At 32.9% G+C, this 16,732-nt stretch overlaps 1 protein-coding gene across 3 annotated transcripts in view; it reads right to left on the minus strand.

Annotated features, from left to right (window-relative positions):
- The window catches only part of TEX10 (testis expressed 10), a 71,808-nt gene that overhangs the window by 43,494 nt on the left and 11,582 nt on the right, over positions 1–16,732 (minus strand). For 2 of the 3 annotated variants that reach the window (XM_074196733.1, XM_074196731.1), the window contains exons 3-6: positions 14,071–14,786; positions 13,442–13,685; positions 6,420–6,532; positions 3,647–3,882 (exon numbers count right to left, since the gene is read on the minus strand). In XM_074196733.1, coding sequence (XP_074052834.1) covers positions 3,647–3,882; positions 6,420–6,532; positions 13,442–13,685; positions 14,071–14,786 — 1,309 coding nt within the window. The remainder of the gene's footprint in view (positions 1–3,646; positions 3,883–6,419; positions 6,533–13,441; positions 13,686–14,070; positions 14,787–16,732) is intronic. The other variant, XM_074196732.1, reaches the window with a different exon arrangement.

The following is a 16,732-nucleotide window of genomic DNA, read 5'->3' on the forward strand; positions in this document are numbered from 1 at the left end:
GCACTTGTGGCTGCAGGAGAATACAAAACCTGGCTAAGGAAAGACCAGAATGCAGACTAGAAGAACAGTGACCAGACCTCTCCCCAATCACATCACTTTGAAAGCACTGAAAACTTGCAGACCCCCAGAACAGAAAACAGCCTGAAATTTGGGACAGTGACTGAAAAAATAATTCCTTAAAAATTAGACTTGTCCAGGTGTAAACTAAAAACTCCATCAGACTTTCAAGAAAAAATAAAAAGTCAAATGAATGGAAAAATAGGAGAAAATATGAAATATCTCATCAGAAAAATAACTAACCTGGAAAACAGATAAGAGTATAAACAACTTAGGAATTATTGGATTACCTACAAATAATAATCAAAGAAAGATCTTGGATATCATATTTAAGAAATTAAATTCAGAGGATAAAATAGAAATTGAAAGAATCCACCAATCACTTTCTGAAAGAGATCACAAAATGCAAACTAGTATCATTACAGTCAAATTCCAGAGCTCCCATATTTTCTTGCAAATAATTCAAGTATCACGGAGCCACAGTAAGATCACACAAGATACAGCAGGTTCTACGTGAACAGAGCAAAAAGGCTTAAAGTAAAATATTCAGAATGAAAATGAGCTAGGATTATAATCAAGTCACCTAACCAGCAAAATTGAGTATAATACTTCTGCGGGGGAGGAATGGTTATCTACTGAAACAGAGCACTGTCAAGCATTCCTGATAAAAATACCACATCTTAAAGAGAAAACCTGAAATTCAAATATAAGACTCAAGAGAAGTACAAAAGGGTAAACATGAAAGAGTGAAAAGATGTTTTATGTAACTCTTAGGAACATTATCATTACTATGTCAGAGAGAGTCTATCTAGTCAGAGGACATGTATAAGTCAATTTTGTTGGAATGATCTCTCAAAAAATTAAGTAAAAAATGAAGGAGTAAGAAAGAGGGATGTACTGAAAGAAGGGGATTAGAATGGGAAAAATGTTTATCACATAAAAAAGTACATAAGGAACAGTTATTATAGGAGGAAAAAAATGGGGGAGAGGGCAGCAATGCTTGAACCATACTCATCATAATATTGGTTCAAAGAGGAAATACATTCATATTCATGTTCTCATTCTCGTTCTCGTTCTCTCTCTCTCTCTCTCTCTCTCACACACACACACACACACACACACACACACACACACACGTAATTTACCCAACAGGAAAACTGAAGGAGAGGAGGATGGTAAAGGGGCATCTAGGAAAATAATGAAGGAAGACAGATTATAAAAGTCAGTGGAGGAAAAAAGACAAGACATTTGAGGAGGGTCAGGAGAAGAGATAGAAGAAAAAAAAAGAAAATAAGGGAAATATACAGTGTTCATAACTGAATATGAATGAGATGAGCTAACACAGAAAAGGGAAGCAGATAGCAAATTGGACTAGAAACCAGAGTTCAACAATATGTTGTTTAGAAATGACACACTCTTATGTACAAGACATATACAGGGATAAAATAAAGTGCCAGAGCAGAATTCATTCAAACAAAATAAAAAAAGACAGTTAACAGTCATGCTGGGGACAAAGCAAAAAGCAAAAATAAATTTAATTAAAAGAGATAATAAGTTGCTGAGATGAGAAAAAGGGGAAACGATCAATGTTGGAGAGGGTGTGGGAGGATTGGGACATTAATGCACTGTTGGTAGAATTGTAAAGTGATCCAACCATTCTGGAGAGCAATATGAAACTATGCTCAAAGAGCAATAAAAGTAATCATACCCTTTGACCCAGCAATTCCAATTCTAGTTCTAAATCCAGAATAAATCATAAAAAAATGGGAAAAGTCCCACATGTTCCAAAATATTTATAGCAGCTTTTTGCATAGTGGCAAAGAATTGAAAATTGAGGAGATGTCCATCAACTAGGGAATGGCTAAACAAGTTATGGTACATGAATGTTACTGGTCTAAAAGAAACTATGAATGGTTGGACTCTAAAGAAGAATGGAATGAATTATAGTAACTGATGCTGAACAAAGGGAGCAGAACCAAGAGAACATTGTACACTTTAACAATAACACTGTAAGTTGATCAACCTTGATGGTTGATGCTCAGGAGAGCCAGGACAACCCTAAAAGACTGGCTATGAATAATGTTATCCTCATCCAGAGGAAGAAAAATAAAACAAAACAAAAAACCCTACAGAATCGGAATGAACACTACCATTCACCAAAAATTTCTCACTTCTTTCCAACTTCATAATTTTCATTCTTTTCACTAAATAGTAATTCCCCATTACAAAAATGACTAATCTGTAAATATGTTAATCACAAATGTGTATGTACAATATTAACCTGATTATTTGCTGCTGAGGGGAGGGGGATGGGAAGGGAGGGTAGAAAATTATATAACTTAAAATATGCATATACATATGAATATTGAAAAACTTTCATAACAAGTAACTGGAAAAATAAAATATCAATTAAAAAATGTATGGGGCGGCTAGGTGGCGAGTGGATAAAGCACCGGCCTTGGAGTCAGGAGTACCTGGGTTCAAATCTGGTCTCAGACACTTAATAATTACCTAGCTGTGTGGCCTTGGGCAAGCCACTTAACCCCATTTGCCTTGCAAAAGCCTAAAAATAAATAAAAATAAAAAAATAAAAAATGAGAAGAATTGTACAATAAAAGGTGTTAAAAGTTAAAAAAGATATGATCAGGGAAACTACATATGGATAAAAAGTACTAGTAAAATTTTTTACTGATAAAGGTCTCATTTCTCATATATAAGTTAATTTTATAAAACTAACAATTGTAAATGATGATACTCACACTAAAGTAGCTTCCTATGCTTTTAGGATAAAATATAAACTCTTTGGGTTGGAATTTAATAAAATTTGGTAAAGAGAGATGCTGTAATACACAGTACATGTATTTTTCTAGACTTATTATTCCCTTTAAAATGCTCTACAAGGGACAGTTAGGTGGCACAGTGGATAGAGCACCGACCCTGGAGTCAGTATAGGACCAGAGTTCAAATCCAGGTTCAGACACTAAATAATTACCTAGCTGTGTGACCCTAAGCAAGTCAGTAAAAACTCCACTGTCTTGTAAAAAAAACCAAATGAATGAATGCTCTGCAAGGTGTCAAATTGGTAATTCCCAGCACTTGACATTATATATATGCACAAGAAAATTTCCCATCCTTGGAAGTCAATGCAGGTCCTTCCTCATCCCTGGCCTATTAAAATACCAAGCTTGCTTCAAGACTTGGTGCTAAAATCACTTCCTACCCATATCAATCTTTCCTTATAATTCCATTGGTTAGTACTGTCTCCCTTTTCAAATCACCTTTTATCAATTCATTTGTGGACCTTCCCAGAGCAGAATGTATAGCTCCACAGGAAGAAGATCGCTTCATTTCTGCCACTGAAATCTCCAAAACTTAGCACTTCTAACCTTCTTGGTGAATGAAAGAATTAAGAACATCCTCATTTTTTAAAAGTTAAAAATAAGTGGTATCTTTCACAAACTTGTAACCATAAAGAAAAGCAAAGTTAGAAAATTGTTCATGAACTTGAGCATCAAACTTCTTCCTCCAGAGATAAGTAATAAAGAACTCTACAACTATTTTCCAGAGCAATTTTAGAACTAGTACTTACCTCTATTTGGCTGTATTTGCATCAATCTCCACGTCACTCCAAGCAATCTGTTCAACTGTTTAGTGTTTAGCTTATAACCATCTTCGAAACTTTCAGTCACAAATTTCCTAATCATTTCTATCCAATCAAAGTCCTTCTGCAATGTTGAGGTACTTGCCAGGGACACCATAATATCACACAAAGTTAAATTCAGTAAAAGATGATCAACATTATTTAGTGGAGTCATATACTTGCTGCTAAATTAAAAAAAAAAACCAGACTATAAGATATTATGTCCAGTTAATGAACATTTCAAACACAATGAATGAGATATCATTTTAACCAACATTAAGATTTGTCTCTCTTCAATTTTGGGCTATGTGCCATGAAGAACACTATCTGTATCCAGAGAAAGAATTGTGAAGTTTGAACAAAGACCAAAGATTATTACCTTCAATTGGGGGGGGGGGGGGGACCGTTATCTTATTATGTAATTTTCCTATCTCTTATACTTTATTTTTCCTCCTTAAGGATATGATTTCTCACTCATCACATTCAACTTAGATCAATGTATAGTATAGAAACAATGTAAAGACTAACAGACTGCCTTCTGTGGGGAGTGGGGGGGAGGGAAGCAAGAACAGGGGAAAAATTCTAAAGCCTAAAATAAAAACTTTCTTTAAAAAAAGATTTTTCTCTCTTAATAAAGTGTAAATGTTAATAGCTTAATGCAACATGCTAAAAATCATAGTTTTGGTAAACATTTATCCAATTATGGAGTAAAGTTTGGGGTGAAGGTCTGAAACAATGGTTAAGCAACTCTCAATTTGAATCTATAAAGAACTGAAAAGGAAAATATAACCACTGTAAAAATGTCTATATCAAAAATATATGTTGGCCTATACTTCATATAGGTCTAATGTAAAAGGCAAAATTCCATGCAATAATGAATTCAAATGATTAAGCAATGGCCAACCTTGCTCCTTTGTCCTGGGGAATCAAACACACTTCTTTATTCTCAGCAAAGAAGGAATCATGTACAAGAGCAGAATACTAAAAATACTGTCATACAAGAATGCTGGTCATTCTGCTTAACTTTTTCTTTGCTATAGAAGATAGAAGGAGAAAGCATCTATCAAGTGCCTAATATGTGCCAGGCACTATGTCAACAGTTTTACAAAATTTATCACATTTGATAATCCATATGAGGGTATTCAACTGAGAGGAATGACCATTCTTATTTTGAAAGTTATCAATAAAACTTTTTTGCAAAACTAGCTGCCACAGTGCCTGGAATCAGGAAGACCTGAGTTCAAATTTAGTCTCAGATACTTAGTAGCTTAACTTTTTGCCTCAGTTTCCTCATCTGTAAAATGAGAATGTACTTAGCTCCCAGGGTTGTTGTCTGTATCCAATCAGATAATAACTGTAAAGCACTTTACAAAGTACCTGGCACACAGTAAGCACCATAGAAATGTTAATGACTATTGTTATTAAAAACATGCACTAAAATGTGTTCACTACAAAAAAGCTTATTTCCTAAGACTAAGATCACAGTTATCACCTTAGATTTACTCAACCATTGAAAGTATGAACCTTCAATACACAACTTTTCCAGAAGGACTTCATTACCTGTCATTCCATCTTATCACTCATTTTACTTTTCAGTGACACTCTTAGATTTCTTCAGTACTAAGGTCAGACTGTCTCTTCCTGATAAGAGATGACATCATGATTCCACAACTATTGTCCTAGCAAACATCACTAGTTGTCTCCTTCTGTAATAACGGATTAGGTTTAGACTTTTCTACTTTAGCCTTTCTTTCTTTGGGAAAGACTGCCTTTCCCTTTCATTTTATTAGCTGTGTGACCCAGGACAAGACCTTTCTCTTCTGTAGGTCTATTTCCTCAACTGCAAAATTAGATTACACTGGATGATTCCAAAAGCCCCTGACAGGTCTAACCCCATTCTCCTTCTTATAAGGGGGTCAAAATTAATCTTCACGTCCTGGACCACTGTTGCAAGTTGACTACTCTTTAATAGATTTCTCTAGAAACAGCAATAGCATTGATCCAAGCTAGTTAAATCAAGAACCATCTTCCAACTAGTTTACAACACTTTCTCTACAAATCTCTGTTCACTCTAAGTGAGAAATGCCCTTTATTTTCTCTGTACTACAGCATCTCTTTTACCAAATTTTATTAAAATCAATGTTTTCCTATTTTATAGATGAGAAAAACTGAAGCTCAATAGACTAAATAATTTGCTTAAGTTCATCATTTATTAAATGTCAGATCCAGAGAGGTCTAGAATAAAATTTGTCCAAGGTCACACATATCACCTCTGTATTTGCTTCATAAGAACTACAAAGAGCATTTCAAATTAAGTTTCTGCCTGAAGATGTCAGGGATAATGGATATGAACATTGAATATAATATTAGACTAAATTCATGTAGTAGTTAAGTTTTGTTCAACTGCCTTTATTCGTTTTTGGCATAAGTTCTTTATGGAAGTAGGAAGAATAGATTTACAAATGAAGATGATATGAAAACCAAAACCAAAAACAAACAAAAAAAACCCCCCAATAAAAATATGCTTTTAAAAAGGACTATTTCCCAAGATATTTAACAGGATACAAGTCCTAGTTGAAATAAGAGTAATTTTTGACAATGATTAATTAAAATGTAAGTAACCTAAATATAACTTCTGAAGGGCTCTCATACTTTTATGTCAAAAGATTCAAGTCATGGACAATATATTCCTTTTTCAGCTCTATGTAATGGAAAACAATACCTTTTATTTGATTCTTTCCTTTTATGTTTCATTATTTCTTGTAGATTATAAGGAAAATTACTCATAAAATGGTGCTTAAAATCAAGAAGGTAATTCTTTCGAAGCCATACCTCCTATTAAAAAGACAACGCAACATTAGAAAAACCTGAGTAAAATGATTTCCAATTACTTAACAGTCCAAAAGAAGCAGAAACTAAAGTTTTCTTTTCAGTTATTATTGCTATTCAGTAATGTCCAATTCTTCACGACCTCTTGGAATCCATGGGATTTTCTTAGCAAAGAAAATATGTATCATTTCCTTTTCCAATGTGTCCCCATTTTTTTAAACAGATAAGAGTGAGGCAAATAGGAGTCAAGTGACTTGCCCAGGGTCACCCAGCTAATGTCCAAGGCCATATTTGAACCCAGATCATACTGATTTCCAGGCTCATTGCTTTCTATCTAACTGTACCACCTACGTGTCCCCCCCGCCATACTAGTAATTACTAAAAATGATATTGACAATGACAATCTTAATAACAGTAAAGAGAATGGAATGGTCCATCTTTTTCACCCCCAAAGCCATTGTAAAGTATCTTCACTAGTCACTCACAATATGTTTTCTAGTCAAATTAAGCTTTAGTGAAATTTTACTGTTATTCTGAACTTAATACCAATAAAAAGAGCATTTCCATATACGAAGTCAAACAGAAAGTGTAACTATGAATTCCTACTGTAAACTGATTGCTTTTCTTTTAATAATATAAGTTCACTATGTAACTTTCAAAGCTGTCCTGTTTACTAAAATTTATAATGGAAGTAGATACCATAAAAATTAAAATTTAGATTTTAGCAATTAACAATTATAAAACACAGGAATTGTTAAAGAGCTCTCAACTAAAAAGCATTTCTAGGATTCTCGATGTTTATCAAAATGTATCAAAAATTTCACTTTTTAAATGATTTCCATCAGATAACTAGGCACTGGCATTCAGTTCAAATATACTCTCATGTGTCACTGACTAAAATTTTCAGATAAAGGTAAGATCATTAAACATATCAGATGAAGCAATGAGATTCAAAAGTGTTTTTAAAAATTAGGACAGAAAAATGCTAAAAATTCCTGCTAGGCAATCAAAAATTAACAAAACATTTCATTGCTTCTTAACTGTACAAAATTTGCAAATATACCAAATTTAACAAAATTGACCTTATTAGCCATCATATTCACAATTTACAATTCATCATTTAAATTTGCCTAAAATGCTAATACACTTGTTTACAAGTAAAGTTTCCCAACTGTGTTGAAAAGACAAAAAAGATATATGTGCAGGAGTAAACTATTTGCCAAGCAATTCTGGGAAATATCTAAAACTCAAATCTTTGACTTGTAATTTATGACTTGTAATTTAAATTGAAGGTCAGGGAGTCCCTTAAACTTAACAAAGTTGATTTTTTAGGGTTTCTTCCCTACTTATATGAGGTCTTTCCAATCTCTGTGTGTAAGGACAGGAGAGAAAGAAGTCTAGCTAAAAAGGAAGTCATGAAAATACAATTTTAACAAAAATGCTTCCCGCCCAATTCTAATGTCTCACTGTGAGCAATGACTATAGGCTCTTGTATCAGTAAGGTCTAATATCTGGCAGGTTCTGGTCATACTAAAAAAGTTTCAAGTTCACAAAATCTTGGCCTAGTTAAATATGATGAGATCTTCACAAGTAAGCTAATCAATTGGTGATAAAATTCTTTAAAAATATATTAATGTGAGACACACAAAGGAAAAAACCTCCAGTATAGTCACTTTCTGATTCTTCAGTGACAGTATGACAAAAAAAAGTAGTTAAGTTTCCAGACCATCTATATTCACTTAACCGTTAGTACTCTAAATGTGGGATCCTTTTCACACTCTAGCAGGACCTGACTCTCAATAATCTTCAAAGTCTCACTAAAAATGACATCAGAAAACAAAAAGTTGAAGCAAAATAGAAGAATGGCTCACTAATTCAGTTCAGAAAATCAAATAATTATTATTACATAACCAAAGGCAGCAAAAATCCATCATTTCATAGAACACGTGGCTATCTCAATCTCATAATACTCCTGAAAAAATATCTTCAAAAGGAATCACCCAGAAGATAGTGATAGCTTTATGTACCAACATCTGTTGCAGAGAATGGTTAAGAAAATTCTGTGAAGAAGGGAATATGATAGTTGTAGTGAGGAAAGGGCTAAATTTGCAAAGTACAAGGATTATGATACTAACTCTTACTTGTGTGACCTCAGACACAAGTCACTTAATCATTCTGGATCTCAGTTTCCTTATCTATAAAATGAGAAGATTGGTCTAGATGACTTCTAAAGGTCTTTCCAGTTCTTAATCAAAGATCCTAATTTATGAATTTTGTAAAACTCAACAAATTAAATCAAAATATACTCTAAAAATTTGGTGACTTCAATGGAAAGGTTAAAATAGGGGAACACAATGAAAGATATTTTTAAAATATGGTTCAGGATTAACAAATAAGAAACCAAAAATGTATGAACTAGAGGCCTCGTACCTTTAGATCATGAACACTTTCTTCAAGAAGAGTAGGGAGATACTGGACACAGCAGGCATTAAATAACTTTTACCTCCAAAAGGCAAAATTATCTTTTGACAGGAAAAAACTGATTATATATGGGAATAATTTCCAAATCACCTGTCCCAGAGCACTGATTTGGTACAGGAAAGACCTAAATAATAGTAAGTTAGAAGAAGTTTTAAAAGACAGGTCTGATCAATTTAACTAAGCTGCTGAGATCTCCCAAAAACAGGAAATTGATATTCAACACAGATTATGACCATTTATTTAGGAAATTTAAAAATATAAAACAAGGAAGGAAAAAAAGAATCTAGACCCTAGGAACATATGCTTCAACTATCAAGCTAAGCATAGTAAAATGGCAGTCAAAAGCAGCATCAGTTTAGAATATTATTTGCAAAATTTTGTGGAGTAGATGGTAGAACAGAATGAGTACTATTTCATAAAGCAACAAACAAGAAACAGTGGAGGGTAAAGCATATTTATAAGAATTCTTGATGAGAGACCAAATAAGGCAAATCAACCAAGGGGTCAAACATAAGATCAACAAAGAAACAAAAAACATAAAAGCTCTGTTAAGATCTCTGTAACAAATTTTTTCCCCATAAATGACAATGGATCCAACATTTTTGGATCCCAAAATCAAAGTCATCATATTGCTACATGAAAAAGAGAAATAACACTAAAGAAAATAAAGACAATAAAGAAAAACTGAACCAGATCAATATACAAAGAAGAGGTCCAAAACAAGGTTTTGAGAAGAAATGATCAATTCTCAACATATCTGAAAATAGGGAGACATCAAAGGCCTAGGAAAAAGTAAGGGCAATGGATCTAGACTCAGAGCTAAGATGCTGGGTTGAAACTATGGATATTACTATCTAAGTTACCATGAGCAAGTCACTTAAGCTTTCTTTCTAAGCCTCCCAAAAATCTAAATCTATGTACTTATAATAAGATGATCAAGAAAACCAGCAATAACTACCAATCTCCATATGTCTTCTTTCCCATGTCTACTGAATTTTAATGAGAATAATCTATCTATCAAGGAGGTGTAAAGGTTTTAAAAGGGAATAGGCAGGCTTTTGCAAATGATATTCTAAAGTAGCCCTTTATGGTCATACAATTGATTATAAAATGTAGAGAATCTATGACCCATTTTATTTACTATCTATTGACTATAAAAAGAATCTGATTCAATAGAGCAAAATTAAAAAGGTTCTCCCAAATTGCCTCCCAAGTGTATCAAAAACCATACAAGATTCCTTCAAAGATGTAACAAAAAAATAACTGATAACCCCGATGATTAATTTTGTATGAGGCAGAAAAGAGGGAGACATATGCTCACCAAAGGTATTTGCCACCACCATGAAGGATGTCCGGGATAAAGTCCAAATTGAAAAGAAATTCCTCTGTGGATGCTGAGGTCCTCCAGTTGCAATCAGCACAATGTCATCTGGAAACAGGAGCCTCAAGCCCCATAGCATTGCAGAGCTTCCTAAATGAGATCCATAATCACTCAAAAAAGTTGGGCCTAATCATCCACACAAGAAAAACCAAGTGGATGAAGATAAGATCTGCAATTTGAGGGATAATCCAGAAAAGTGGTATTTTAGTACAATACATATATCCTGGACAGACACTGCTGATGAACAATGAACATAGAATTTAAAAAGGGGAACCAGAGAATGCTAGATTGCATTTGGGGAAAATGTGCAGCAATTCTTATGAGTCTAATCTTTTTTCTTGAATTAATGATCCATCATTTTAATATCAAGTCTTCCTAGTGATGCTTATGATTGTAAATTATGGAATATTATGCTGATAAGATAATTCTATGCTTTCAGGATAAAGCAATAGTGGGACATTGTGGCTATCAGGCTGTATTATATCACCAATAAAGAGCTGTTCTGGAAAAATAGCATCAAGGACTTCATTAAAAAAGACATATTACCTTAAAATGAAGTGGTCTGGTAATTTTCCAAGATTTCAGATAAACAGGAAGTCCAAACCATGTTTATCAATCTATCTATGTAATGTGAGGAGTTAAGAATGGTGGGGTGGGGGTGGGGTGGGAAAGAATGGTGGGGTTGGGGAACAGGGTATGCCAGGGAAAGGAACACAAAATTATAGGGTAAGTTATGGATGGGTTGTAACCTCTTATATTGACAAGTATCTACATAAATGAAAGCATAGATAAGTTCAAATAAGATTTGTGTGTGTATATATATATATATATATATATATATATATATATATATATATATAATATATATGTATATGTCAGATAACCAAAATTCAAATACCCCCCCCCCGATGTGCAGTACTGCTATTTATGTCAAGTTATTTAACCTCCCTGGGTATGAGTATCCCTTTGTATAAAATGAAGTGACCTGAATCACATAAATAAAGTATATAAGCTTAAGGGGAGAAGGAACAGGCTCAATCATTTAATAATTTTAAAATAGCCAATGTGGGAATTTGTTTTGACCAAACATCTGAGCATACATATTTGAAATAGGGATTTTGTTTTGTTTTTTCTTTCTCAACAAGGGGAGGGAGGAAAGGGAGAGATGATTTTTACCGATTGAAAAAGTAAGAGACAGTCTCTATTGTTCCTTCAGAGTCTACATTCATGATTCTATGAAGTATTGTCATCTAAGTCCTATTGGAGAGTATAGAGGACCTAAGAAATAAGATTTTCCATGCCCTATTCCCCTTAATTTGGGTTGTTCTTTGTCTTTTTTACCCTTCAGATCAGCTCTCAGTTTCCATACTGACATATAAGTCTATATATATTTATTCTCACTGCTTCATTGAAATCAGTCATCATTAGATTTTCCCTCTTAATTGGACTTTCCCTCCTAGATAACTTTCTTGAAATTAAGACAGCTCCCTTTTACACGCTCTAAGCAAAAAGTCTCAATTTGAGACTCAGATAACTGGTGTTCATTCCAAAACAAAAACAACAAAAAAAATCCTTTTTTCCAATTCTGTAATTTTGTTGTGCTTATTACTTTTTACTTATTACTTCCACCACAAGATAAAATTGCTCTAAGGTGATCAATTGTTTTCAAGGATTGTTGTAGTCAATTCCAATTAAATACAGAAGCAGCACCACCCCCCCAAAAAAGTTAGACATTTAAAGAAAAAAGTACACTCTGAATCTTTTGCATTCATGCTTAAGTATTGGCAATTGTAACTTAAATCTAGCAAGGATATAAACCACAGATTGATTAAAATATGTTCAACTCACTGCACTCTTCATTTTGTGATTAAAAAAAAATTTCCCAGAGTTTATGTATGTTCCAGGGTTAATTCTAAGTCCAGTATCAAAGTTTTACTTGCCCTCTCTGCTGCCAGTTTTATGTGCCTCAGCTTTAAAAAAAAAAAAATATCAGTTTACAATTCTGCTCTTATTGCTCTCTCCCATACCATTCAACAAAAGCAGAGCAAAAACTACAAAGGTTTTTTTCTACAACTAAATTATCTTAAATCAGTAAACTATCTTCTACTTAATTCTTACAAAAAATAAAATATGATACCTCCCATCAGCTTTCTAATTAAAACTGCTACTGATAAATAATTAAATATAGCAAAAAGATTACAGTAATTCCCCTCAGAAGGAAATATAGAATAGGAAAGTTTTGAAAGCAACATTTAGAATTTAAGTATATATACATACAAATGTATGTATAATGTGTTATTTTTTTAAAACAAGCAGTATGAAATGGAGATAGACAGTTTCAAAGAAAACTTTTTTGTGTGATATTGTGTGTATGGAAATGCTCTTTTTTTTTGGTGACTTGAGTTCAGAATAAATTTTCTTTCAAAAATAAATTAACATTATAGTACTTCTCTTAGCCAAACCTATCAACAGCTCACCTTTTTTGAAAAGAAAGATTAATCTAGAGCTATTTTATCAAAATTTTTACTCTTTAAAATAAAACATTTTAAAAGAAATGAACACATCCCAATCAGAATGAAATTTAAAATACCTGATACCTGAGGAATATCTCCCAAGTCGTGAAACCTTAGCCATATCCTGATTCTATTTATGCCTAATTCTTGGCAATTCCACCCCAAATGTGCAACCTAGGGTCCTATATTTAATAAGAAACCTTTGTCTCTATGCAAAGAAATCATGAACCAGCTGGATCATTTATGAACAATAACAACACAAGAAAACCAAAAAATAAACCAAACTTTTTTTTAGTGAACTCTGACAAATTTATAAGAACTTTTTATCTCTTCCACATCTGTAACTTAGCAGGTATCAAAAGAAAATCACATTTTATAAGACTGAGAAATGCATCATTTCAAAATAATTTCTAATCAAGTTTTTATATATGAAAATGGAATTCTCACAAATAAAATTTATTAACAGTATACAATAATTAAGGAAAAAATTTTCTTCATATCCACAATGAGTGCCAACAATTTTCTTCCTTTTTTTCTTACCATTTTATGTGTATCATCATGTTGCTTAGAGAGTTTCCATAATAGGGAAATAATACTGAGTACTTGCTCCATAAGCTGATGAGATTCTGATCCTAAAGGATTTATAAGAGAAGTAGCAAATTGTGAAGGTGTAGCTTCAATCCAGCATTCAATTAGTAATGGAATTATTATTTCAATGAATCCTTTCAAATTTTCAGTTGATGACAAGCTCTCATCCATACCACCTGCTCCTCCAACTAAGTACCTACACCAGAAAAGAAAATAAAAGGAGACATTAAAATGATTTTATATGTTCAATCCCTTAGATAATTTAAAGAAGTTTAGAAAATAGTAAGTAACAATTAAATAACAAGAAATGCCATGCTAGATGTCTACATCCAATGTCATACAAAATACTGGTAACAAGGTACTATAACTTAAACATGGAGCCCACTGAGTAATTTTTAAAGTACTTCAAGAAAGGGTTTTCCTGCAAAAAAACTACTCTAACATACTTTTAATTACTCCTTCAACAAAAATCAAATTATGATTAACTAGAGAAGACATGACTTTTGTCAGTCATCAAGGATCAATTAACTATAGGTCAACATAAGATAACTTAGTGTGGACATAACTGAAATCTCTCTTACCGTAGCCTGAACTGTGAATGGATATTTGGCTGTGAACCCCCATTTTCGTAAACCTGGATGTGCTGCTGGTCATTGGCATGTTCCTTCCAGTTGACATATATGGAATTCCTAGTAGCATAAGGGTTGTCTTTTTGTTCCTGAAGTCGATCACCAGATTCTCCCAACCTAGTTGATCCATAAGTCAAGGCCTGAAGGAATTTACTGAGCCTCACTAATACATTCAGCCTCCACTGCTGAGAAGTGAGTCTCCGATTAGGATTAACAGACAATATCCAGGATTGGGATCTGTCTCTATTTTTCAGTCCTTTAGAAAGCTGCTGATGAGAAATAAGTTCTACAAAATTCTTTAGCAATACACTGCTGCGGCCAGTAACAAGAGCTGGGTACTCTTCCAGCAGAATATCCAACACTTTTAAAGAGTCTTCCTGAATTCCTTCAGTAATATGAGTCATGGCACTAGAGAGATGGGCACTTACTAAAGGAAAAAATGGAGTTATTTGTTCAGGTCGTATTTTTGGAGCCAAGAACTGAAGAAGGCAGACTGCTGCTGCTCTTACATTAGGATCTTTGTCTGTAAACACTGCAGTTACTTCACTTAATATGTTTGAAAGGTGTGCCTCAATTGTGAACGGGTACTGAGACAAAAGGTCTTTGAGCCCAAGAAGAGCACTTTGCTTAACTCCAGCATTGTAGTGGTGCATCTGTGACAGGAGGTCCTATAAATATAAATACAGTTATATGTGTGTCTATTATGTACATCTATATGAATATATGTGAAAATATTAACCTCATGGCTATAATTTCCTTGGCTCTCCAAAATGGAGCTCAGTTCAGTTTCACCAGTAATTCAATTAAGTATTTAACTGGATTAATAGACAACTTAAAATTATAGTATTTAAAAGTACTTGGGAGTATTAAATTTGGCTGTGGACCAGTATTTCATACATCTGCATATACTACCAGTCATTGGCATGTTCATTTCAGTTGATGCATATGGAATTCCTAGTAGCATGGGTGTTGTCTTTTTTTGTTCCTAAAGTTCATCATCAGATTCTTCCAACCAAGTGGACCCATATGCCAAGACCTGAAGGATTTATAAACCTCACTAATACATTCAGCCTCCATTGCTGAGAAGTGAGTTTTTGATTAGGATTAACAGAGTATTTTTTTTCTTTTTACTAAAAAAATAAAGTCTAACATTTCCCATCAACAAACTTACTAATATTCTTAGGAAATCTTTTCACAGATAAAATCTCATTACAGTATCAATATTAAAATCCTCTTTATTACCAGACATAATAATATATATAGATCACCAAATAGTTCATAAAGATACTTTGTAATGATTACTGAATTGCCTAAAATTGACATACACGATTCTAGTCTTTTAATAGCATTCACTGATTCTAATGAAAGACACCTGAAGTGAAGACAAAATGAATAAGAGCCAAACTGTACTTGAATGTTCTTTTATCCAACAATTAAGATTCGTTTCTTTTTCACTTCCCTGAAATCATTCTCAAACATTAACATGCCAAAAATGCCCAAACCACACTTTCAACCAAAAAAAAAAAGCTAAAGGCTAAAAAATGCAAAAGGAAATTATGAATTATCTCCCTCCTTTTTCTACTGAACCCAAAACTTCTTGCTGCATACTAATTTATTTGAGAGGCTATTTTAAATCTTGATCGTGCAGAATTGAATTAAAAGAATTCCATTATCAAAACCTGGATATTCCATGAAGTTCATTACATTTTTGCCCCCCCAAAAAAACAAACTTACGGTCATATTTCTCCTAAATTTCAAAAATTAAATCTTAATAACAAAATATAAATGCTCCTGCAAGTCTCTTGGATTTGAGAAATTCAAGTCTCACAAATTATAGGCCGATATATAAAAACTATAAATTTACAAAAGAAATAGGATCAGTCTACAATGATTTAGGGATTTATTAAGAAAAAGCCTTCAGTATCAAGAAGTTAATGAATTTTAATTCAAGAGAGTTTTTAAATTGTCTTCAAAGCTTTTAAAAGCTGTTTTATTTTCCAAGTTTTTAAAATTTTACCCCAAAACTTGCAACTTTGATTTATATATTCAGACAGGTTTTTGACATTTATTTAAAATTCTGGTTTCTATACATGAATGCACTTCCCATGCACATATATAAAAAACCATCTCCAATGAATTTAACAACTGTATAATAAAACATGTAAAAATATTTTTAATTATTTAAATTTTAAGGGCAAAAAATGTCAAAATGAACTATGCTTCAAACTTTCAACTTATTATTTTTTTGCTATAGCTAAATTCAGAACTGATCTCCTAATTTCTTGTCATTCTAGCCATCCTGAAAAGAGAAAGAAAACTTCTATTGCCTCACATCATAAAAATATTGTATTTTGTTGTAGTTTTTGTTTTAAAATATTGTTATATGCTTAATTGTTAATAAATGATCAAAATCAATAAAATGTACAAAGAAGGTCAAGAAGCAAGCCAACTATAGTCTTGCAATGGCATCACACTTCTAGACCCATTCTCTACCAGTACATCTTCCACTATATTAATTCCTGACTAGGTTAAGGAATGCTAAGAAATTAAGTTCACAGATTTTTTTAAAAAAGGCAAGGAATTGATGAGAACAGATATAGATGTTTATAGAAAA

This window comes from Macrotis lagotis, chromosome 8, assembly GCF_037893015.1.
Source record: "Macrotis lagotis isolate mMagLag1 chromosome 8, bilby.v1.9.chrom.fasta, whole genome shotgun sequence".
Classification (NCBI taxonomy): Eukaryota; Metazoa; Chordata; class Mammalia; order Peramelemorphia; family Peramelidae; genus Macrotis; species Macrotis lagotis.